This window comes from Callospermophilus lateralis, chromosome 9 (assembly GCF_048772815.1).
Source record: "Callospermophilus lateralis isolate mCalLat2 chromosome 9, mCalLat2.hap1, whole genome shotgun sequence".
NCBI classification, from domain to species: Eukaryota; Metazoa; Chordata; class Mammalia; order Rodentia; family Sciuridae; genus Callospermophilus; species Callospermophilus lateralis.
In genome coordinates this window covers 27,527,606-27,554,103 of record NC_135313.1, presented here as the reverse complement: position 1 = coordinate 27,554,103, position 26,498 = coordinate 27,527,606, and the positions used below count along the sequence as shown (strand labels likewise).

Here is a 26,498-nt window from a genome sequence, read left to right as displayed (position 1 = left end):
AACAGACAAACAAAAAACTATATTGATGCAATTTTAAATATTTTTCATTTTAGGACATAGCTAAGTCAATCAAGGATAGATTAATTTTATTTTGCATTAATACTGGAAAACTGCCTCCTACTGTACTACTGTGCGATACTCAATACTACATATTTGTAAAATGTGCTACAAAGCCAGCCTGACATAGAAATATTAGGTATTCTGAATTCTCCAAGTCTTTTAGTCATAATAAAGTAGCATAAGATACACACATTTTTGTCTTTTACCAAAATTAGCTGTGCAATATGCTTCTAAGAGAAGAAACTCAACTTCAATAATATCTTTCAGCGCAGTCTGAATCAAAAGCCAACTGTAAAGAAAAATGTGCCAGCAAGAGATGCAATTTTAAGATGATGTTTCTTGTTTGCTCCCAGAGGCTCTATTATGAAGTTTCTTGGTACAATCCAAGTTTCTAAGTGACCTGCAGAATAAAAGGATCATTTGGGTATCAAGACATCAATAGAACATGCACACAAATAACACCAATCTATAGCAAGTTCAGGTCAAATATCAGATACTAATTTACTGACAAAGATGTAGTAGCTACATGTAGGTATAAAAGAATTTCCAGGGAACTGTTCTCATAGATTTGGAAATTAGTTACATTTCTCAAAATACAATATGTGATCTCACACTGGATCCTGTGCAGAATGAAAAACATGCTTAAAAAAGATTATTAGGTCTGTCAACAAAATTGCTATATAGATTAAAAGTATCAGTGTTAGATATTCTGAAATTGATCATGGTTGTGTAAGAGATAGATTTTGTTCTTAGGATACACAAACTGATATATTCTGGGGCTAAGTGATAGGCTATGTATAACTTCTAAGGGCTAAGGAAAGATTATACATTTGCAACTATATACATATAGAGGTAAGAGACAGAAAATGGCAAAGCAAATGAAATAAAGTATTAACAATTGATGAATCTGGGTAAAAGGTAGGCATGGGTTCCTTGTGTTATGCTTGCAACTTTTCTCTAAGCTTGAAATTATTTCAAAGTATAAATAAATAAAGAAAGAAAGTTGTACTTCTTTTAACAAACCCTACCCACAGCAAATCATTTTTAGTTTCTTAGCAGTTTTTATGTATTGTGCTTGGAGTTTATTATTTTTAATTTTGCATCTATTGCTTTGAATTTAAACTTAAGTGTTCCCTGTCTTGTGTCATTCATGACCATCTCTCTGAAGATGGCTCACATTCTCCCTCGAATGTGTATTTCTTACTTCACCCCAAAAGATGTCTTTCTTTTTAGATAACCACATTCTCCCTCGAATGCATATCTCCTTTCCTAAACAAGTCTTTGTCTCTGACTGGCATGTTCTGAAATTCTTTTCTGTCATGTATGCCAAACACCCTGCTTATTCCCAGTCAAGGTCCCTCTCTCTGAAAATTCCTAGGGTGGCAGTTGTAGAAGGAAATGTATGGAATAAAACTCTATTTTCAAAATAACATGAGCCTGACATGGTGGTGCATGTCAATCCCAAGGACTAGGGAGGATGAGGTGAAGGATCCCAAGTTCAAGGCCAGCCTCAGCAATTTAGTGAGACCTTAAAGGGCTGGGGATGTGGCTCAGTGGTTAAGCACCGCTGGTCTGATCTCCAGTACCAAAACAAACAAAACACCACTGAATTAATCTTTAGAATTACATTCTCATTACACAGGATCCATAAATGATCCAAAGAAGTATATGAATCCCTGTTTCGGGGATCTGGTTTTTTTTTTTTTTAATTTTTTATTTTTTTTAACTTGTTTTAATTAGTTACACTTGACAGTACAAGTTTAGACTGGATTATCAGTCTATGATTTTGTACACGTGTGCAGGGTATTTGTGTGTGCTATTTCTGGTTTTTGTTTGTGTTTCTTGCCTTGTTTTGCTTTCTTCAGCTTGTTGTCTCCAAAATCATGTAAGAAAATGGCCTCATTTGATTTTTAAAAATTCTTCAGAAGCAAAGATATGGTTCTAGAAAACCTAGACTCTCAAATCTCATCCTAGCAAATACCTTTAGAACAAAACTCAATATGGTGTTGATTTTTCCATAGAGCAATTATTCTATTTTTAGAATAATGTTTATTAAAGCCCTAATGTGGCTAAAGAATCCTGGCAGTTCCTAAAGCAATTTCTATGATGAGGTTAAATTTCTAATCAATCAATAGTTTGCCTCCAGAACCTAAAGAAATACTGAGCCCCATGTGGCTCAGTTGATTAAGAGAGTCACATTTTAAAATTATTTTTAAACAAGTTCACTTTTTGAACTTGTGTTCTCTGTGCACATTATATTTTTGAAATTCTCATTTCATCAACCAAACTAAATAAAAATGCATTTGAAGTTTAAACGTATGCTTCTTTTTTTTTCTTAAACCTTTTTATTGTTATTGATGGACCTTTATTTTTTATATGCAGCCCTGAGGATCGAACCCAGTGTCTCACACATGCTAGGCAAGTGCTCTACCACTGAGCCATGACCCCAGCCCTAAACTTATGCTTCTTAAACAAACCCATTCATATCTCAATGTACAATTTTCAAAATTCCCTTCTCTCTTTTCTACCTTAGAACCCTAAAATATCCCAGCCTTTCTCACTTCTCGGATTCTCTCCCCTATTGTCTTTTATTATGTTGGCCACCTTGGTCTCTCTGACTTCTTTTTGAACTTGTGTTCACTGTGCACATTATAATTGAGAACTCAGAACAGGAAGAAAAAGAACTGCTTTTTTCCATTCCCTCCAGCCCTGTACACCTCTGACCATTCTGATTCTGCAACATAAAAATGGGAAATTAGATGGACAGGGCAAGAGCAGGGGAGATGCCAAGCAGGAAGAAATAAAATTCTCATAAGGAATAAAATAAACCTCTTTCATATACTTATTTAAGAATAATGGCCAATTAACTTGCAAATAATATTTTTTCTTCTCTTTTGGCACCAGGATTGGACCTAGGGGCGCTCAACCACTGAGTCACATCTCCAGCCCTTTTTCAATTTTTATTTTGAGACAGGGTCTTGCTAAGTTGCTGAAGCTGGCTTTGAATTTGCAATCCTCCTGCCTCAGCCCTCACAAGTCACTGGGATTACAGGAGTACATCATTATGTCTGGTGCAAATAGTATTTTTCAAATGCTGAAAAGATAATTATGGCTAATATTTATTTAGAGTTAACTGCCAAACACTCTTCTAATCTTTTAATATGTAGAATCTTCAGTCATCTCAACAACCTTAAGAGATAGGTACCATTATTCTTCCTATTTTGCAGAGGAAGAAGCTAGTGTACAGAGAGGTTAAGTACCTGTCTGAAGTCACACAGCTGGTAAGCAGCAGGCTCTAGATTCAAATCCAGAGCATCTGACTCCAAAGGCTCAACATAATCAGAATATAAGCAGAGTTCTCCCCAAACATTTGGTCTCAGCTTGGCCCAATTTATTGTTTTTAGACCTACTGTGTTCTTTGGTGATATCTATGAAAAACACTTTGATGACTTCCACTTTGTGGCATTTGTGTCCTCTGTAGAGCCGCTGGTGGCATTTTTATTCATTGCTCCCCTTCTTAACTTGACACCTGCAGGTACAGAGAGTAACCACATCTATATATAAAACCTAATAAAAAAAATGTGCCCCCCACAGTTTCAGATCTTCCCCTTCTGGACCACTCTGCTCCCACCACCAAAGGGTCTGACAGATAAGACCTTGTGATTTGGGTGATGGGGGTGGGGGTGTGTGTGAATCAAGTCCTTCAAGTTCCCCGTTCTTTTTAATTCAATTAGAAACTGAGTTACCATGTCAATTTTAACCTTTGTTTGTGAGCCCACATCCTATTTTATTTAAAAATTTTCAAAACAGATGGAAATAAACAGGCTTACTCTGTTTGCGGGCATACTCTGCTGCTTTGGGTGCCGTTAGCATGGCAAAAGGGTGCAAAGAGAGGCGGAAGAGTGGAGCTCGGGGAACCTGCAAGGAAACAGCCTGTTTTAACAAGGTGCAGGAGCTTCATTTGATTGACACCGGTTAGTCATAGCTCTTAACTGCACTCTGTTTCACCAACGCAGGGGCTTAGATGTTAATAACATCCATCACCGAGGCACACAAAACACAGGGAGCATGAACTTCACACATAGCCTTTGCTCCTGTACTTGGTTCCCACTGCCCAGAATGCCCCTCACACCCTGGCGCTCTTCACAGTTTCCTTTTCCTGAATAGCCCTTTCTTCTTTTTCTCCCTTGAGGCTCCCACTTTTTCTTTGAGAAAAATCCCCTTTTCTGAGAAACTTGCCCCAATGTCCCCCCACCCCCATTGCTGAGTGATCTGCTCCCTCATCTGTGAACTTCAAGCATGGAGTCCCATAGAACAAGGCCAGTGGATGGAAGTTGGTCATGACCTCGGGGGCCTGCACTACACTGGAAGCGTCTTCAAGGCTGCGACTGGCCCTGCAGGCAACATGTGTGCTGTGGGCACCTGCCATGGGCCAGGCGTGCTGTAGGAGCTGTGGTGTTTGTAAGGCAGACAGGACTCCTGCCCTTCTGGAGCTGCGGGAGGCAAGTGAGGAGAAATAACAAACTAGTAGACAACAGGGGAGTGACACATGGAGAGGAGCTCAGTAAATGCACTAAACGAGATGAGGAGACAGGGAGTTACTGGGCAGCCTCCACTTCAAACAGAATGGACAGAGGAGCCTCTAGAAGGAAGTAGGGTTTCAGCTGAGGCTCACAGGACGGACAGCAGCCTGGTGAGGAGGAGCTGGAGAGAGCCATTGTGGGCAGAGCAAAAGGAAAGTTCTTGAGATACGCTCATGCTTTCCAGACGCAGGAGGGAAGACAGTGGGGTGGGAAACCGAGTGAGGAAGCACCAGATCACGTAGATCTCCCTCAGTCAGGAGCAGGGCTGAATGTTGCTATTGACTCCAGCGTGCAGCGGGAAGCCAGCCAAGTCATTTTAAGCAGTAGTGTGACAAGATCTGATTTCGGATTTAAAAAAGATCACTCTGGGCTGGGCACAGTGGCGCACCTCTGTCGTCCCAGCAAATTGGGAGGCTGAGGCAGCAAGATTGTAAGTTTGAGGCCAGCCTCAGAGACTGAGAAACTTGCCCCAATGTCCCCCCAACCCCAGTGCTGAGTGATCTGCTCCTTCATCTGCTTCCTCATCTTAGTGAGACCGTGTCTCAAAATTAAAAATAAAGTAAAAAAGGGCTGGGGAGGTAGCTCAGTGGTAAGGTGCCCTTGGGTTCCATCCCCTGTATGACAAACAAACAGAAAACCCAGGGATCACGCTGGGGCTGCAGGAATAGTTCAGTGGTAGGGCACTGGCCCAGCATGTGCCACAAAAAGACCTCTGTGGCTGCTATGTGGGGAAGAGACTGGAGGGTGGGAGAAAGCAGGCCACTGAGCTCACCCAGTGCCTTAGACAGTGCCCACCCCATCCTGGACCCTCAAATATCATTGACTAATACTAGTCAAGGGACTGGTAGTTAACACCAGGGATTTTGGTGCCCAGATGGCTGTGTTTGGAAACAAGCTGTACCTTGGCACCGGCTTAACTTCTCTGTGCCTGCTTATTTATGTGATACTAATAATACTGGCCTTATAGCGTTATGGTAAGGATTAGAGTTAGCATATATAAAATGCTTAGAAAAGTGACTAGCACATAGTACAGCACTGTATTTTAGATTTGATGATGTTGATGATAATTATTATTTACATTTCTCATCATTATCATTTCCCAACTCAGTCATTGTATGCAAGAGCCCTTGGCAGCTCCTGGGCTGCCATTTCCTCTACAGGATCCTACCTTATCTACCAGACAAAGGTTGAGGGAATTGCTGACGTTTAACTAATCAGAGCCAGGAAGCCTGAACTTAGAGTCCCTCTTCTTGCAGAATCAGCAACTTGCTGCCTTCTCATCAATAGAGATTAGGTTTTTTATTTATAGGAAGGGCTCTTATTTCTAAGAAGTACAAGATGATTACACAATTCTCTTTGTGTATGCATCTCAGGAAATGTGCCATTTTATTAATAAGACACCCTTTATATATTTGATTGAGGCAAACATTAAGATAAAATGATAAGAAAATAAATGCTCACTTTTAGTTTTCTAGGACAGTGGTTTTTCTACTCAATCACTCCAAACTTTCAGTGATCACCTTGGTAATGGTCAAGTACCCATTTAACTGGTATCCCTTCAAAGTAGGTATAAATCTGTATTTCCATAGAATTTTAGCTACAGATACTTTGTGTGGTTTATGTAGATTTTTTGGAGGGATTTTTTTCTTTTAATGAAAGGGACTATATTCTTATACTATTTTGCAATTTGTAAAAGAATATCAGGACTCTTTTTTCCTGGCATTAAATGCTGATGTGACTTGGTTTTTTAATGCATGCACTATATACTCCACATTACAAAAGTACACAATGCATGGGACTGTTTTTCAATCAATGCACTTTGAGGTTTTGTTCAATTTGTTTTATTACAAATAAATTGCAGCAAACATCCCCCCCCCCACACCTCATATGTAAGTACAAACTAAATTTCTACATGGAGAATTGCTAGATTTAAGGGCTATGCACTTTCATTAAATTCTGATGAAAGAAATGGATATATCGTAAATATATAGCTCAAAGGATTTTCATTAACAACAAACTATGCAGTCAAAACCCAGGTCACAATCACCCTTAAAGTCCTTGATTATTCCTTGACACCACTGTCTTTCTCCTAAGAAAAAATGTTATCCTTATTTCTAATAACTTAGATTAATTTTTTTTTCTGTTTTTGTACTTAATCTCAATGGAATCATAGAATATTTACCTCCTTTACCCCTCCCTCCCCAACTGGCTTTGCAGTCAGCCTTGATACCTGCTGTGTCTCCTAGTTTTGCTTTCCGTGTTCAAGATCACTTTGGTTATTTTTGGCTCTTTTTATTTCCTAATGAATTTTATAATCAGCTTGTCAATGTCCGAGAAAAGAAAGAAGGGAAAAAGGAAAAAGGGAATGAGATCGAGCTTCCAGGATGTTGCTTGGAGTTGAGTTGCATCTCTGGATTATTTTAGGGGTAACTGAGATTTAAATGATAACACACCTTATAACCCTTGAACCTGTTGTATCTCTTCATTCATTTGGGCCTTCTTTAGTATCAGTAACATTTGCAGTGTATCAATCCTTGTGCATGTTTTATTAATTTTATTCCTAAGTATTTTTGTGACTATAGTCTATGGCATCCATTCTACATTTTGCTTTCTCTTTACTCCTGGCATATAGAAATAAACTAATTTTTCATATTGACCTTGTATCCAGCAACTTTAATAAATTCACTTATCAATATATTAGTTTATTGCTTTGTGTGTGTGTGTGTGTGTGTATGTGTGTGTGTGTGTAAGTGTGGTGCTGGGTATTGAATCCAGGGCCTTGTGTATGCAAGGCAAGCACCTGACCAACTGAGCTATATCCCCAGCCCTAGTTTACTGATTCTTTTGGAATTTCAAAGTATCCATTATGTCACGTTTGAAGAATGACTCCTCTCTTCTCTCCCCTCCTGTCCTGTCCTTTCCTCTTCTCTCCTTTCTTTTTTAAAATCTTTTTCTAGTACTGATGATTGGACCCAGGCGCCCTCTACCACTGAGCTACATCCACCACCCTTTTTACTTTGAAAGAGGACTTGCTAATTGCCTGGGTTATCTTTGAACTTGCAACCCTCCTGCCTCAGCCTCCTGAGTAGCTGGAATCACAGGTGTGTATTACCCCATTCAGAGATACTTTTATTTATTTCTATTATCCTTTAATTTTGTTTATTTTTTTCTTATTTTCCCCACAGGCTAAGATCTTCAATGCAATATTAAAGAGGACTGATGCCTGGTGTGGTGGCACATGCCTACAATCCCAGGGAGGCATGGACAGAGTGATGTTTTAGAGTATATGCTGTATACATTTTGGGATGGTTAAGACTAGCTAATTAATCTGTGTATTGCTTCACAGTTATCATTTTTGTGGTAAAAGCACTTACTCACTGTGTGATCTTTTAAGAATACAATGTATAGCCAGGAGAGGTGGTGCACACCTGTAAACCCAGCAACACACCGAGTCTGAGACAGGAGGATCTCGAGTTTGAGGCCAATCTCAGCAACTCAGTGAGGACCTGTCTCAAAATCAAGAACAAAAAGGCCTGGGAAGTGGCTTAGAGGTAAAGCCCTGGGTTCAATTCTTGGTACCAAAAAGAAAAGAAAAAGAGGAATGGCGATAGCAAGTATCTGCTCTATTCCTCATCTCAGGGAGAATATTATCATTAAGTATGATGTTTGCTGTAGTTTTTTTAAAATAATTTATCAAAATAAGGAAATTCTTTTGTCGTCTTGGTTTGCTAGGTTTTTAAAATTGTGATAAGATGCACACAACATAAAATTTAATCACCTTTGCCATTTAAGCTTTTCAAAAATTAATAGCCTTTATTATTAAGAGCAATCTTAGGTTCACAGAAAAACTGAAGGGACAGTAAATTCTGATTTACCCCTTGTCCCCATACATAAAAAACTTGCCTGCTATCAACTTCCTGCTCCTTGGTGGTTCATTACAAGCGTGAACCTACACGGACACCTGCCATCCAGAGTTCAAACTTGTTGCTTTCCAAAAAATATGGATTGGCACTGAATTTTGTCAAAAATTTTTTCAGAATCTGATTGATTCTTTAGTGTTAACCTTCCCTGGTGTATTTGAAATAAAATCCCTTTTATGGCTGGATTTGACTTGCTAATATATTGTTGAAGATTTTTGCATTTATATTCAGAAGAAATTAATCTATGATTTTTCTTTCTTTTTTGTTTGTTTGTTTGTTGGTGTTTTTAGCAGGCTCTGAAATAAAGGCTATGCTGGTCTCATATCATGACAACTAATCTCTGGAAGACTTTGCATAAGATGGACCAATTTTTTTTTTCCTCCCCTGTTATCTTCCAAATTGAGATGTGGTGGTTTTTGGATAGTAACATTCCTGCATGTGAGATAAGATCTGGCTGCTCTTGGCACTGGCTAATGGATCACTTTAAAGGGTTGAAATCCCTTCAATCTATTGGGAGAAGAATTGGAAAAACAACATTTTTGTTCACAGCAAATTGATTTAATCTTATGGCTGGTGTGGCCTAGATCATGTGCCAGAGGTTGCTAGCTGCCTCCCAAGAGCCATCTTTCTCTTTCTGATTTTTAGTTAGATGTCCTCTTTTCAGTTAAGGTCTGTATCCTAAATCCTCTCTTCTAGCTAGGTGTGACCATACAGCTAGGTGCTAACCAATGGTACACAGGATCAAGTGTTCTCTGAGATTCATGGCACATTTCCTTAGAAGAAGAAGGGGTCAATTCTTCATCTTCTCTTGCCTAAAACATAATGTGATGGCTGTAGCTCTAGCAAGCATATTCGATAATGAGGTTGACAGCCACACTGTAGAAATGACTCAATGGAAACCTGAAAGGAACCTGTGTTCCTCACAATTTGGTGAAACTGTGGTACTAACTGGTTGCCCACTTCCCGATTCCTTTCATATAAGTAAACTTCTGTATTTTAGTATCACTCTGGGGTTTCTGTTATATCATATAGGAAACAACGTGAAGTTGTGTTCTTTGGTTGACAAGACAGCTTCTAACACCCCTTAGCGGGGGCACTGCTAAACTTCACCTTCACTTTTTATTGACAAATAATATGGCAAAAATATTTTGAGGAGTTACTTCACAGTGAGCACTGTAAAGAATTAACCATAAGCATCAACTATGACCTCCAACCTTAAGAAGCAAATAATCTATTAAAAAAGATGACCCTAAAACACAGAAAGTAATTAAAAGGAGGCTTTATAGCAATGTAGGGCTGTTATGGCTGTGATTATACCCCTACAGGATAATGTGTGTCAGGTATAAGGAAAAAGAAAGTTATATATATATCCGAGCAACTGGGATTACAGGCAAGCGCCACTGTGCCCAGCATAAGTCACTATATTTTTTTGAGACAAGGTCTCACTATGTTGTCCAGGTTGGTCTTGAACAAATGGACCAAATGGTCCTCATGCCTCTGCCTCCCAGAAGCTGGGATGACAGACGTGCACCACCATGCCCAGCTTTCATAAGTTGTTCTTCTGCAGTTCTTCACTAAGTAGATGTAAGATTGATGTTTTGCATGCTCTAGTTTCCTCACCCACAGGGGAAACTGAGGATTTTAAAGGACATTTCCAGCTCTAATGGTCTATGAATCTTTCTAGTCCTGATAACCTCATGACTCATGTGAGCCATAAATTAGCTTTCTGTACTTTAGGATGAAATTTAGATTGTAATCACATTCTCTTTTTTAACTCAAAAGCTATTGACTGATATCTTCATTATCTCAGTATAAAAGACTTACTATTTCTCAATTCATGTGCTGACTGAATGCCAAAGCACATTCAACAGAAATTTCTTCTATCTGTAAGGCTGAGAGGAGAAGATGAGGATGTTTACAGGGATATAGGAACTTTTCCAGTGGAGGGGTACATAATTAGGAATGAAGGGCATAGATAGTAATCACCACCTGCCTCTCAGCCTGGACCAGTAACTTTCAAAACATCATTATGATCATCTCCAGGATGGAAAGTAGAGAGTTTCTGACCTTCAGTGTCAGAGCAATTGGACATGTGCTTATATCAATCAGATTTGCCAAAATAAAAGTGGACTCATAATCTGCAAAGATAGCTTGTATACTTCTAAAAAGTTTTGCAAATGTGATTCAGGTGTTGCAAAATTACACTTACTAAATGTTTTAATGCTTATGAAAACAAAGGGTAAATTTCAAATGTTGTAAGTATTGGCAAATCTATGACTTGGCTGATTCTATCCTATAGTAGTTTCTCCAAAAATTGAGACTGTATTGAAAAAGAGAGAGAAAGACAAGTAACTCCACAGAAAGATGGACAAAATTTTTAACAGGAACTTTACAGAAGAGGAAACATACAAACAGTTGTCCATTAGAGATCAGTAGCACAGCAAAACACCATCATGTATTTAACAGATTTAAAAGTCTGAAAGTACCAGTGTGGGTAACCAGTATTGGTGATAGCATGGACATGATCATTTTGGAAAAACATTTTGATTTTTTGAAAAGTGTTGAAGATGCTCATACCTTACAGTTTAGCAATTTCTCAGACATACATCACACAGACATCTTCCACACAACAGAGATATATAAAAGAAATAATCCAAATGTATAAGACTGAAAAAATGTGCAAGTACATTGACATATTCCTAAGGTAAAATGCAATATGCAGTAATAATAAACTATGGTTACATTAATGACATAGGTAAATTTATTGAATGTAATGTGGGGTAAAAAAAGAAAGCCATAGAATGACACATTTGCCATTATTTTATTTATATAAAATTAAAATGCTGTGCAAAATTAAACAATATATTGCTTAGAGATTCGTCTCTGACAAAACTACAAAGACATGAAAGTAAATAATAATTCTCTTGATTCTATTCCGTTTCATATACTTGGTGGGTTGGTTTGTTTGCTTGGTCTTTGTACTTTAAACATATGTGGTAAGTATTAATTGGACATGGTTAAGATTGACGATCTTCAGACTATACTACCCACATTAATATTGAAAGTATGTTTTTAAATTTCTTATTAATATTTATTGATATTGAACTTTCGTTGAAAACATAGGTCCTTCTCCTTGTCATAAATTCACTTTCTCTTTTCTGCATGATTCAGTCTGGGCATTCTTCAGGAGGAGAAGACACTTGGCAGCTATGAGAAGAAGTGTGAGAGGGTCAAAGACAGACAGGCCTACAGCAGGCAGGACCAGCCTCCGTCAAGAGGAAGGAGATAGCCATGCTGGGTGGGGCCAGACTTGGAATCTTAGGACTGATAGGAAAAGCTCCCCATGCCACCATTATGTATGTACTTGGTCATTGATCATGACACCATGTACATCATGGTCTCAATTCTCAGGAGCACCTGGTGTGGCTGGGAGTCAGCCTGCCTACTCAGGTGTGCCTGTTTAAAACTAGGGAATTGGGGCCAGGTGTGGTGGTGCACACTTGTAATCCCAATTCAGAAGGCTGAGGCAGGAGGATCACAAGTTTGAGGGCAGCCTCAGCAACTTAGTGAGATCCTAAGCAACTAAGCAAGACAAGACCCTATCTCAAAAAATAAAAAAGGCTGGGGGTGTGGCTCAGTGGTAAGCACCCCTGGGTTCAATCCTTATTACCAAAAGAGAGGGAGGGAGGGGGGGGGGGAGAGAGAGAGAATATGAATTGGGGATCAGAGGTGTTAAATAATTATTTATCAGAGGCCACACAGACATTGGGATGTGGCTTCAGGAAGAGAAGAAAGCAGTGGTGCTGGTGTGGTTTCTATTCCATGCTCTGATGTACTCACTCTAACTCTCTCTGCTTTCCTTTCTGACTGCTGCCCCTTCTCCATCAAATGGAGCTAAAGAATATTTTTATTACTTGCTCTGTTTTTTGAAAGAAGATTTATGCTTTTCATACAGTTTAAATCGAGTAAAGCAGTTTCTGTTTATCAGAAAGTAGCTGTAAAAATCCCTGACTTACATAAAGGCCCTTAGTTGAACTTTTGCCCAGTCCAGAGTCCTCAAAAGAAAAAAGTTTTGTATCAGCAAAACACAGCTTCCTCTGAGGAAGAGGGAAGGTATTGGGCTGTGATCCCTGTCTGTCACCAGGTGGCAGCAAAGAGCCCTGGAGAAAGCCCTCAAGCCTGAGCACAGTACCCTGTTGTATAATAAGAGGCTCATTTATTTCAGTTGCCGGAAATTCTACATAATCTGATTAGTATTCAACAGGGTTTTAAACTTTAGCTTGGGAAGGTTTTTAGCTGTTGCTAAGGAGATGTTTTATCTAAAGGAATCAAAGGTCGTTTAGACATATGAAGGTTTTTTTTTTTTTTCTTTTTTAAAACAACTCTATCTCCTAGTTAAAACAATTAAAGAAAAATTATGTTAAATCCCAAAATCTGTTTTAAAACACTCTTACTGTCTCATTTTGTAAATGCTACATTTCTTTTGAGAGGCCCTGCTAATTCCTTATTCACGATGTGAAAAATGCCCCTGAGTGGAGTTAATGTGAAGCCACAAGAAAAAGGCCTGAGGTGGCATTTTGGATGTGGGGAGGAGCTTGTGAGGCTCAGAGGGATAGGTCCTCAGATTCTTGTATTGGTTCCTCAGATCATACCCTTTGTTATAATTAGTTGTACAAAACAGGCAAAGTTTACATGGTGTTAATAATACACATAGATGCTTGATTAGCTATACTTTTTGGATTGAGTGGTGGTTCTAAACAAGATGTAGTTTCATCTCTTAGGGGACATTGGCATCTGGGAACTTTTTTTTTTTTTTTTTGTATTGTCAAACTGGAGAAAATCAACTTTCATTCAGTAGCTAGAGGCCAGAGATGCTGTTAAACATCCTACAATGCACGTAACAGTCCCTAACGCCAATTTCCTATGCACACAGTGGAGAATAATGTTGTGTTAATAAAAAGAATGTTAAGAAATCCTGATATAGAAGGACACCAGAGAGATCAGATACCCAACCCATGAGTACCAGAACCTTAATCACAGCTATTATTAAAAGGTTTCCATAGGCCAAACACTGGGCTTCATTGGTACTAACTCACTTGGTGCCCACACAAACCCATCTTCTTTTTCCTGCTTCTACAAATGAAATTGAAGCTGATAGGGGTTAGAAAACATGCCTAGGATTATTCTGCTTGTAACTGGCCTAGTTAAGGTTCAGACTCAGACAGCTGAGGATTTAGAATCCTAGTGTTTAGCATGGCACCAATTGCCTTTCACATATAAAATCAATAAATGATCCTATCTCATAGCAATAAGCAAGTACTGACCTTAAAACAAGAAGTCTCCCACTAGGGAGAGATAGTCTGCTTCTGTTCTAAGCTGGTTCTGTTGTAGCCAATGCATACATCTGGGCTTCTCAGTGTTGGTCACTGATTATGAGGATGGAGAGTATGTATTCCTGTACAGAAGCTCTTCAATGAGTGAATGAGAGATGGGGCAGATGAGGAATGTTGGCTGGCTCACCTCTAGATAGCATGTCTTCCTCTTCTACCCCCCTGCATGAACATGAGTCCCCCAAACTACTCAAACATTCACATTTGCAGACCTTGATTGATGGCCCAGCCAAGACAAGGGTACATAGTGACATCACCTCCAGAATGAGACTTTGCATATTTGTCCTCTGGTCAGGTGAGTTGGGACCAATCAGTCAGATGTATCTGATGCCTGCCCTAGACCTCCCTAAGCCCAGAAGATGAGGGGAGAAAGAAGAATCAATAACAAATTTTCAAAACGAAGGAATCAATAAAAAAAAAAAAATTAAAAGTTCAATGGAACGCATCACCAATAGTCTAGACCACTTGGAAGACAGAGTTTCATGCAATGAAGAAAAAATATATAATCTTGAAAATAAAGATTATGGAGAAAAATGTTAAGAGACCACAAACAGAATTTTCAAGAAATATGGGATGTGGGAAGCCACCCCTGAGCTATTTGAGCGTCTTCACTTGGCCTTGAGCCAAGGAGATTTTGGTTTGGCATTGCAATCTGTTTTGTGGCTCCTCCTACTCTATGGATTACACAATGCACTGACCTCTGTCTTTGCTTGTCTAGGGATTTGGGCATAACCTGTTGGAAACTGGACAGCCCACCTCCTACTTTATTTGGCGAAGAACATTCTATGGAAAACCTTTGAAGTTTTTTCCATATAATAAAGCAAACATGGGCTCCAGTTCTCTCTCTTTCCAGTGTGGAAGCTCAACCCCTAAGGTGGAAGAGCTGTCCCACCCTCGATTTCTAAAATTACTTTCCTTGTTGTGTGGTTTTTTCACTATTTTCTTTTTTCAGCTTTATTTTACAGCCAGCCCGCTTCACACAGAGGAACCCAAAATTCTACCAGCTGTGTGGGACGTGGGTGAGAATGGGATAACATTAAAAGGCCAAATCTAATATTCGTGGGGGTAGATGAAGGCTCTGAAGTAAAACCAAAGCAATGCACAATCTTTTCAATGACATAATAACAGAAAATTTCCAAATGTTAAGACAGAAATGAAAAGTCAAAGAAAAATGCAAATTATTAAAGCCTGTTGTAAAAATATCACCACAAACACTATTGAAATATGATAATAGGAAGTTATTTTGAAAACCTATACTCCAATAAGCTAGGAAATCTTTAAGACATCAATAAATTCCTAAAGGCATATGACCTGAAATTGAACTGGATGATATAGAAAATTTAAACAGGTCAATTTTAAGTAATGAAATTGAAGAAGTCACCAAAAGCCTACCACAAAGAAAAGCCCAGGGCCAGATGGATTCTCAGCTGAGTTCTGTCAAACCTTTAAAGAAGGACTAATATCAATTCTCCTCAAATTATTTCACGAAAAGGGGGAACCCTTCCAAACTCATTCTATGAAGCTAGTATCACCCTGATACCAAAACTAGATAAAGACACTTCAAGGAAAGAAAACTTCAGACCAATATCTCTGATGAATATACATTCAAAAATTCTCAATAAGATACTGGCAAATCACATACAAAAACACATTAAAAAGATAGTGCACCATGATCAAGTGGGGTTCATTCTAGGGATACAAGGTTGGTTCAACATGTGGAAATCAATAAATGTAATTCATCACACCAATAGACTAAAGGACAATGATTATCACATGATTATCTCAATAGATGCAGAAAAGGCATTTGACAAAATAAAATATCTTTCTTGCTTAAAACACTAGAAAAAATAGAGATAAAAGGATCATACCTCAACATTGTAAAAGCTATATGCGACAAACCCAAGCCCATCATTATAAATGGGGAGAAACTGAAAGTGTTTCCTCTAAAAACAGGAACTAGACAGGGATATCCACTTTCACCACTTATATTAATGTAGTCCTTGAATCTCTAGACAGAGCAATTAGGCAAAAGAATGAAATAAAAGGGATACAAATAAGAAAAGAAGAGTTAAAACTAGCTCTCTTTGCCAAGTGCATGAGTCTATTCAGAAGACTCAAAAAAAGAAAAAAAAAAAAAAGAAAGAAAGAAAACTCCACCAGAAAACTTCTAGAACTCACCAATGAATTCAGCAATGTAGCAGGATACAAAATTAACACTTATAAATTAATTGTGTTTCTCTACTCCAATGACAAATTCACTGAAAGAGAAATTAGGAAAACCATCCCATTCACAATAGTGTCAAAAAATAAACTACATGGGAATCAATGTAACAAAACAAGTGAAAGACTTCTACAAAGAAAATTACAAAAAATTAAAGAAAGAAATTGAGGAAAACCTTAGAAGATGGAAAGACCTTCCACATTCTTGGACAGTGAGAATTAATATCATCAAAATGGCCATACTACCCAAAGCACTAAACAGATTCAATGCAATTCCCATCAAAATTCCAATGATGTTCTTCATGGAAATAGGAAAAGCAGTCATGAAATTCATTTGGAAAAACAAGAGGCCCAGAATAGCCAAAGCAATCCTTATTGAGAAAAGTGAAGCAGGAGGCATCATAATACCAGACCTAAAATTATACTATAGAGCTATAGTAACAAAAACATCATGGTATTGGCACCAAAACAGACATGAAGACCAATGGAACAGAATAGCAGACACAGGAACAAACCCACATAAATACAGTTACCTAATATTAGGCAAAGGTACCAATAATATAAGCAATAACATACATTGGAGAAAAGATAGCCTCTTCAACAAATGGTGCTAAGAAAACTGGAAATCCATCTGTAGTAGACTGAAATTTAGCCTCTATCTCTAACCCTGCACAAAAGTCAGCTCCAAGTGGATCAAGGACCTAGGAATTAAACCAGAAACCCTGCATATACTAGAAGAAAAGTTAGGCCCAACACTATACCATAACAGCATAGGAACTGAATTCCTTAATATGACCCCTAAAGTGCAAGAAGAAAAATCAATAATATATAAAGGGGATGGCATTAAACTAAAAAGCTTCTTCACAGTAAAGGAAACAATCAAGATCATAAATAGAGAGCCTACAGAATGGGAGAAAATAATTGCCACCTGCACCTTAGATAAAGCATTAATTTCCAGGATATATAAAGAACTCAAAAAACCTAACACCAAAACAATAATAGCAATAACAACAACACAACCAAATAAATAAATGGGCAAAGGAACTGAACAGACATTTTACAGAATAAGAAATATGAATGGTCAACAAATATATTTAAAAAGTTCAACATCTCTAGCAATTAGAGAAATGCAAATTAAAACTACATTAAAATTCCATCTCACTCTAGTCAGAATGGCAATTATCAAGAATACAAGTACCAATAAATGTTGGCAAGAATGTGGGGGGAAAGCTACATCCATATATTGCTGTGGGGCTGCAAATTGGGGCAATCACTCAGTGTGATTACTGAATCATACTGAATCAGTATGGAGAGTCCTCAAAAAACTAAGAATAGAACTACCACTTGACCAGCTATCCCACTCCTTAGTATATACTCAAATGACTTAAAATCAGCATACTACAGTAATGCAGCCACATCAATGTTTGTAGCAGCTCAATTCACAATAGCTAAGCTAAGGAACCAATCTAAGGGCTCTTCAATAGATGAATAGATAAAGAAAATGTGGTATGTATATGCAATGGAGTATTACTCAGCCATAAAGAAGAATGATTTTATGATATTTGCCAGTAAATGAATGAATCTGGAGACTATTATGCTAAGTGAAGTAAGTCGATTCCAAAAAACCTGAAGTCGAATGTTTTCTCTGATAGATTGAAGCTTGCCCTCAGTAAAGTGGGGTAGTGAGGGGAAAAATAGAAGTTCACTGGATTAGACAATGGGGAATGGAGGGAAGAGATGGGGGATAAGTGAAGGAAAGACAATGGAATGAATTTGACATAATTTTCCCAAGTACATATGAAAACAACACAGGGAAATCCCTCACCATGTACATCCATAAGAATGGGACTCTTTTAATTAAAAAAAAAAAAAAAAAGTTGGTTCTTCTTAGTTATACATGACAGCAGAATCCATTTTTATATCATTATACAAGCATGGAATATATTTTATTGTAATTAGGACCCCCGTCTTGTGGCTGTACTTGATGGTGAGATTCACTATGGTGTATTCATAAATGTACAAAAGAAAGTTATGTAAGATCCATTCCATGGTCTTTCCATTTCCTATCCTTCCCTCCTGCTTCCCTCCTGCTACAGGCCCCTCAATGACATTCTTCCATTTCCTCTTCCTTCCTCCAGAGGTGTCTAGAGCTAAAGCAATTCTAGGTCACCTCTAACAGCAGTCAGTACTTAAATTCAAACTGAATAGTCATACATCCATAACTGGCAAACACCGAACTGGCCTAAGGATCATTCAGAATACTCTCTCTCTTTTTAAAGCTCAGTATACGGAGACCCAAGGAGGGAAAGGGGCCTGTTCAGGGTCTGTAGTGGTAGAGTCAGAGCTCAGACCGGTCTCTGGATTCCCTGTCCTTCCCTCTTGCTTGCATTACTGGTGACTTCTGAGGAATCCCAGGAGTCTTGTGGGAAAGGGACAGGTGGTGGCAGTGAATGAGCTCCTGTGTCTGGGGAATGTGCCTTGGAGATGGAGCACTAGCTCCAGCTGACATAGTTCATCACAGAGAACGTGGCTTAGCAGATGTATGTTACAAAAGGCAAGAGGGGGAAATCAGGCAGAAACGAAGCAGAATCTCGAGTCCAGGTCTGGTGCTCTACTTGCTGCCCTCCCAGGCCTTATGCAAAATAAACTTGTTATAACTTTGTAAACCTATGTTTAAAAGCATTTTACAAACATGTTCCTCAAATAAATGTGGTTTTGTACATTTAGATATCAAACAGTTATTTCATTACAGCTGCCTGAAAATACATCATTATAAATGTATTAGCTAAGTAACCTCTCTTTCAATCTCCCCTCTATTGATAGTCCCAAATTACCCTTACCTTGGTAGTACCAGAATTGGCAGAAGAATCAGCCCCATAAATTTTAAAGACTTCCTCAATTGGGATACTGTTCTGTTAAATAAAAACAGCAATGTCAAGGTGTTGTCATTTCTTGGCTTTTATTTTATTACAAAACAAAGCTATCAGAGCTTGTTTGTCTAGTACTATATGTGGTGTCATAAGCCCTAAATAACTAACTTTCGAATAAATGAATAAGTCAGTCTTCCTGATACCAATTAGTTATGTCTCTCATTCTTATTTTTTTGTTGTTGTTTCTTAAATAAATGTTCTTGCAGTACAGTAGAGAAGTCAAAATCTTTTTTATGATGTCATTAAAAAGGAAACATTTGCTATTAGTAGATGCTAAACATTTATCAAAAAATAACATATATGCACAATAACATATAAATGCGCGTAGTGGATATAAGATACTAATACATGCAGTGTTCTTTTCCTTACCATTAAGATTCCAGCATAAGATGATAAAATCATTGCTTCTCTTTCTCTGTGGTTTGGATATCTGGGTCGATCATGAAGAGGCATTTTCCTAAGAGGGAATATAAATAAATAAGAGTTGAAGATTTATTTGTATTCCTCATGACACTCGCTAAGTCTGTGATAATAATCCATAAGTAATCTGCATTGGCTATGTGCTACCCACTTATTGATAAAAAAAAAAAAAAATCAATGTGATTAATCCTCCGTCAGTAATACCAATTTGAATTTTTAATCTTCCAATGTTGATGATGAATTTGCCCTCTTTATTCATGTCTTCATAGCTATCAAACACTGGCAGACTGGCCACTGTGGCAGATGTTGCTGGCTTCAGTATCCTTTTTCCTGATTGTGGTAATTTGCTTGTGGTGAACTGCCTAACCCCACTGCAAGCTTATGTGCCTCTAGGAAGACCAATCACTCCCCTAGAATCCAAGAATGGAAAGAGCACTGTGGACTAAGCTTGTCAGTATATCCCCTGCCCTGTCCACCCAGAGCAAATAGGGCAAGACATCAACTGAGTTTTGTATGAAACTATGCCAAGAACAGACTTGTCTACAGATCTCTGATAGAGGCAACTTGTTTTTTCCCTCTTAAGTTTGTTCAAACTGAATTTTCTGATTATTACAACCAAATTGAGCTGCTACATTCCATCCAGATGTATAGTCCAAGGCCTAGGGACAGAAAAAAATAACTGGTTTCTGGAATAGACTACTTCATCCTGACCTTGTTAGTTCCCTCTCTTACCAACTAAGTGCCTGTCTGACACTACATGTGGAAGAAAATGCTAATAATCCTGGAAAGGAAATTATTTTATGATTCAAGCAGCTTGGCTCAGGTACCTATCTGCTTAAACTCTCCAGAGATTGGGTTTGACAGTCCTTAGGAAAAGACTGCAGTTTTCACTCCCCAAATTGATCATTTTGAAAATCACAGCTTGTACACAAAAAAGCATGGGTCATGTTTTTTGGGTGGGATGTTTATGCAAGAAAATTTTTTTTTAATCTGATAGAAACCAATTGGTAGAAATGCAAAATATGTAAACACATCTCTGACTTTATTAAGTTGACAAAGATGTTTTTTTTTCAGGTTTCTAGTTGAAGGGGGATAGTTACCCTGGAGTATACTCAAATCAGAGTGCCTATGGGTGAAAGATGCCAGATTGAGCTGGAACTTCCAGCACCATTAATCCAAGTCAGATGTTAAACAACAACAACAACAAATGTACTACAACTTACACTTCTTCCCACTTCAGCCAAGTTAAATCTTCAGAGTGATCCAGCCATTGCAAAGCAACGCTGATGGCCAAGTCATAGTGTGCCTGGAAGAGGGAGCACAAACAGCAAAGGAGAAGGCTGAGACACTGACCACGGGACTCCCTGGGCCCAGCGACGATGGCACTGCTAAGCCTGCTCTATTCTGTCACGTCCAAAAGGGGAAGGATTATTAGCTAAGCCTCATAACCCGATGCTCAGCCAGAAATACTTCAGGATCTTCAGACAGTAAATTTATCTTCCACTAGAGCAATAATTTGATTCGTGTGGTTCCAAAAAGAAAGACTAGATTAGTGGAAAGAATGTCAACCCAGGAATCAGGGAATCTGAGTTCAAATCTGGGTATTGCCAACAACTCATCGTCTATCCTTGGAGTGAGTGATTGATGCTCTCTGGGCCTCAATTTCCTTAAGTTTTAAAATAGAAAAAGGTAAGAGTAGGGGAAGAGGGCCAAAGAGAACTTCTGATTCTGGGTGACATCAGAAATGTGCTTCCAGGGTATAGGGGAAGTGCTGTGGGAACTTGGAGGCAGAGACTCTTGTGTCTACCTGGGCAGGTGGTGCAGGTAGATGGTTTCAGAGAGGGAGCTTTCTCAAAACTAGAGCTTGAAGGATGAGGACAGTTTCCCAGAGGGACATCCCAGTGGAGGGACCAACATGAGCAAAGGATTGGAGGTGGACCTGATCAAGTGACACGCAGAGTCACACATAACTGCTTAAAGCTGAGGGACAATTTGAATGCTCATTTATATTATAACAATGACTTTTCCCTGGTAATTTCTAAGAGGTTTTTGTTTAGTGAGTATACCATTTATCTCTCCTCCTCATCCCCAAAGAAAAGGGAAAGTTGATTTTGATTTTATTTATTTTAGATGGGCTCTAAGGTTCTAACATTCTCCAAACAATAGAATTATTTCTTCCAGGCACTGAACCAAACTGAAATGTGAATCTAAATAAATAATGAGGGAAAATTGGATAGTGCTCAGTTTTGCAACCGTAACCCAGGGTGGGAAACCTGGATCAGCAGCATTGGATTGCTTATATGCTCATTAGAGATGTAAATTCTCAGACTGGCCCAGGGGTCCCAAATCAAAACAGCATGGCAACAATAAGACCTCATTAAAGTTTGAGAAGCACAGTTCTAATCTATGTAATTTCTCTGTTCAATATGTGTCCAGAGAGAATCAGACTAAACTCTGCTCCAAGGAGTATTTGAAAAGTCAGTGAACATTGCTTTAATCAGAGTTGGAGGAAGAGGGGCAGGGAAAAGAGAGATTCTTTCTTCCTTCTTAGTGAAAAGGTAGCAAATGGGCAGAGGAAAAGCTGGGGGAATATGAATTTCTCTTGGATTAGAACTTTCTACTAATTTCTCTTGGATTAAATCTTTCTAATTTCTGTGTCATGAACTTTGAGAACCTAACTTGGATCTGGGTTTCAATTTGAATAACACAAGGGATTTTAGGATTATACGTTGCTTTGGTTTGTCCCCCACCCTCTTATCATGCAGATGATGAGGAAATGAGTCTGTTTGAAGACTACATGGTAACTAATTTTGTCAAGAACTTTTTAATATCTTGAATGCAACATTTTACCTTGCACTCACTTGCTTTTTCATCTTTTCTCCCCTAATAGGACTTTTATTTTCTCATCCTGTTTTTGCTTTCAGTTTAGTGGGTCAAAATGATCATACCGACAATGTCAGGATGAGGAAAATGAGGAAGAGGACGTGTGTGCGCGCGCGCGTGCGTGCGTGCATGTGTGTGTGTGTGTGTGTGTGTGCACGCCCCATTCACTCCATAACCTCAATCCTGGTTCTGCCCTCTTAATACACATAGAACACAAATGTGAGCCGCGTCAGCATGCCTTTCTTTACCATATCATCTAGAAAGGTGAGTTGCCTTCTTCCTTTTGGATCAAATTCATTTTCCCGAAGTCTGATGCCAATATAATCTCCCCTTAAAAGCAAGAGAGCAGCATTGAACCATTGTGGGTGACACAGGATTCAGTCTGCCGACAGAGGCTTTCTTCCCAAACCTTCCCTCCCAGACTGAGATACAGCAGAAGTGGCCGACGACCTGGTAGCTGCCTTAATATTCATTTTCAATTTACACAGTAGTCTTGCTATGCTGCAGGTTTAAAAGGCCTAACCATAATTAACTTCAGTCACATTTATCTGAAATTAAACTCATGGGAACAGGATTTACAAGAAAGCATAAGCATACCAAATACCCACACACAGAAAAAGTTTCTTGCAAAAGTAGAGTTGAGACCCACTATTTCATGTGAAGATTCCTTTTCAGTTCATGCTAAATTCAGGCAGAACATCCAAAGCTAGTAAATTCCAGATATATAAAATGCTATAAGAATGTATTCTTTTATGCTAATCTTTCTGCATTGAAATTCAAATGCCCTTAGAAGGAATTATGCATGAAAACTTTTTAGTAATTCCATGTTAGTGTATTCTCGTTAGATTCTTTTCTAACCATAACTTTTAATAAAAGGAGGGTAGACTAAGCACCATGAGAAAAGAAAATAAATGGGTTCTATTGTGGGAAAGTCAGAGAGAGGAACTGGATTCAGGAAAAGGACTCTGGTGGCTTCAAGACTGATATCCAGAAACCTTACCTTTTTATATAAGGTCAGTTCTGGTTGTCTATTTACCATACTAGGATATCTAGACTAGTTACTGTGTGGAGGGTAAGTTTGTTTTTGGCTTTTAAAGCTTTCTTCTGAGTCCTTAACTTTTCTAGATTGATAATATTCTTGAATTTTTGCTGTAATATTCCAAGTTACTTTCCAAGAAGCCTAAATCTATTCTTTGATTCTAAAATTATATTTACGTCAATTTTGAAATTCCATTATTTGGATGACATTTGTAGAGGAGTCAGCATCCTTTGTTTTTAAATTTTTTTTAGTTGTAGATGAACTTTTATTTTATGTATTTATACGTGGTTCTGAGGATTGAACCTAGGGCTTCATACATGCTAGGCAAGCGCTACACCACTGAACCACTACCCCAGCCCCGAGAGTCGCATTCTTGATTGTGGCTTGTTTATTATTGTATTAGCCTCCAAACACATAAAAGTAAATGTATGCAAATTCACATATGGCATATTCCAGCATTTCTGAAGGATGTAGTAAAAGACAGTTAACTTAGTAGGCAGAGAAAGGACATTTGATGGGGTCTGGGATAACATCTGATGAAAAGGGATTTTTATTGTTGTGCCTATAATACGTATGAAATAGAATATAATCTTTTCCTAGCTTCTTACATGGTCTATGATTCTTCCACCAACATTTGTTAAGTACCAAGTCAAAGAAAATCTACAGAAGAGGGAAAAAAATTTCATGCTGACTTGATGTTTTTGGTTCCCCCTCCCTTTTTTTTTTTTTTTTTAAATCAGCTGTCAAGAAAAGGGAAATGAATTATTTGGTTGATAAGGCTGACAATAAATGCTGCAGAGGCTGCAGTTTAAATGCTGGATCCTTGGATACATTTTCCAGGAATCTCTCCCATATCTTTTACCAGCAGGGCCAGCCCCTTTCGATGGTGCATACCGTGCCCTGCTCTGCTCCCAGGCTGTAGAATGGGGCGCCTCCAATCTGCACGCTGCCAGCAGAAACACCCTCCTGAGAGATTCAGCATCCCTCTCTGCACTACATTTGAGATCTCTCTAGCAGGAGACAGGCCAGATCATCTTCTGGCTTTCTCCTGTAGTGCTGGAATAGAGTCCTCCTTAGCTTTTTACCCGCCTGTCAACATCCAACCTTCTATGTCAGCCCACCAAATGCCAAGTGTCATAAAAGTTATTCTCAGTCATACTTACAGAAGCTTTTTCATTTCCTTTTTTACAAGCCTTCTTTCCATGATTAGAGGCTTATCCAGCTGAGCGAGTACCTGCAGCTTACACTGCACCTGATGTCTTTTGGGAAGATCGGCCTCTCGGAGCCTAGAAACTACAGCAGCAAATCAGAGAGAATTTGAATTAGGGATGCTGTCTCTCCAAATACCAGTCATGGAGTTCTAGATTCTGGAATGGATTGAGAATGTGCCTCTTGTCCAGTAGGCTGGGTCAGAAAGCTGTCTGAAGGCAAGTGTACCTTGTATTTATATGACAACATGCATTCCTTCCAAGTTTTTCTTACACTTATCATGTACTTATCCTTACAATAAGCCAGCAAGGTAATTGGCTATTTTGCCAGAATCACGCAAACCTCGATGGCTTGTGATCTGAATCTGTTGGAGGTTTTCTGTGTGTGTCAACATTAGTGACTTCAGGGTGCTCACCCTAGCATGATGGCTCCTAATGGAGTTTTCTTGAAACCTGTCCATAACCTATGGCCAGGAGGTCCTTGAAAGACCAGGTGATGGTGGCTAAGGTGTTTTCAATTCCCAGCCTGACTGAACCAGAAATGAAAGATCAGGAGATTGGGTCAAAATCGGTCTAAAGTCATTGAAAGGAGTTTATACAAACTCATCACTATTGAACGGGGTACCAAGGGAGAATTATAAATGGGAATCAAGTTTATCACTAAAGTGGAATCCAAAATCTTTAAAATGATTTGAAGTACACTGTGGTGGTTCATTTTATGTGTCAACCTGTTCTGGGCTACTCTGCCCAAATATTTGATCACAACTCATTATTCCAGATGTTTCAGTGAAAGTGGTTGTTTCTGGGAGGTGGGGTGAAATTGACATTTAAATAGGTAGGCTTTGAGAAAAGCATGATCCTTTATAATGGGAATGGACCTGACCTCCCTCATTAAATGAAGGCCTTGAAAGTGTAAAAGACTAAGACTGACACCCCACCCCACCCCCCAGCAGGAAGGAATTCTGATAGCAGGTGGTCTTTGCATTCTAACTGCAGCTCTTCCCAAATCGCCAGCAGGCTCATCTCACCCATCAGATTGTGAACTGACCAAGCCTCCACCATCAGGTGAGCTAATCCCTTAAAATAAGTCTCTCTCTCTCTCTCTCTCTCTCTCTCTCTCTGTATATATATATATATATATATATATATATATATATATATATATATATATGTGTGTGTGTGTGTGTGTGTGTGTGTGTGTGTGTGTATGTGTGTGTGTTCATAGGATATTTGTTCATAGGATATTATTTGCCTTATCTCAATTCCTTCACAGGAAGTAGGCTTAATTAACTTTAAAGCTTAAAAAGTAAAAGATTTAGCATTTGAATTTCAGACTTATAAATTATAAAATTAGCATCTCTGGGTTGCTGTTAGTACCCCTCCCTCCATTCAAGGTGGCATAATATACAAAGGCTTAAGTATTAAAAATATGAGCACCTCCCACTCCCAAACCACTAGGCCGGAGGTCAGGAGAAACTGTGAGGCCACCAACTAGCTGTGTCACCGTGAACAGATGAATTTGCTTCTCTGTTTTTTCATAATTCTTCCTCTGCAAAACATTGAATGATGGGAAGTTTCCTTCTAACTATAGAATATAGTAACTTACATGCTTTTAGCAGCCAAGCCTACTTGAGAGAGGGACATTTGTAAAGATTATTCAGTTAGATTTGGATTTTGCCCATCACCCCTCTTTTTTGTCTGTGGAACTTCAAAGAAAACAAGACCAAGGGCTGCAAACACACACAAAAGAGGTACTGGAAAGATATCAGCTGCCTCAGGCTTTTGTTCTTTCATAGGCACAAAACCCCCAGAAGTCACAGCCCCCATATTCTGTAGGGCTACCGG

The 26,498-nt window shown here is 38.7% G+C and overlaps 1 protein-coding gene across 1 annotated transcript; it reads right to left on the bottom strand.

The window, feature by feature from the left end:
- Nucleotides 1-400: 400 nt before the first annotated feature.
- Nucleotides 401-24,649, bottom strand: C9H2orf80 (chromosome 9 C2orf80 homolog). The gene is made up of 8 exons (XM_076866681.2): nucleotides 24,609-24,649; nucleotides 22,655-22,736; nucleotides 20,747-20,829; nucleotides 19,473-19,560; nucleotides 19,014-19,085; nucleotides 3,891-3,978; nucleotides 3,471-3,589; nucleotides 401-460 (listed from the first exon to the last, which is right to left on the bottom strand). Exons 1-7 carry the CDS (start codon nucleotides 24,647-24,649, stop codon nucleotides 3,489-3,491), a joined length of 555 nt encoding a protein of 184 aa, XP_076722796.1. The 3' UTR covers nucleotides 401-460; nucleotides 3,471-3,488.
- Between the last annotated feature and the right edge of the window lie 1,849 nt (nucleotides 24,650-26,498).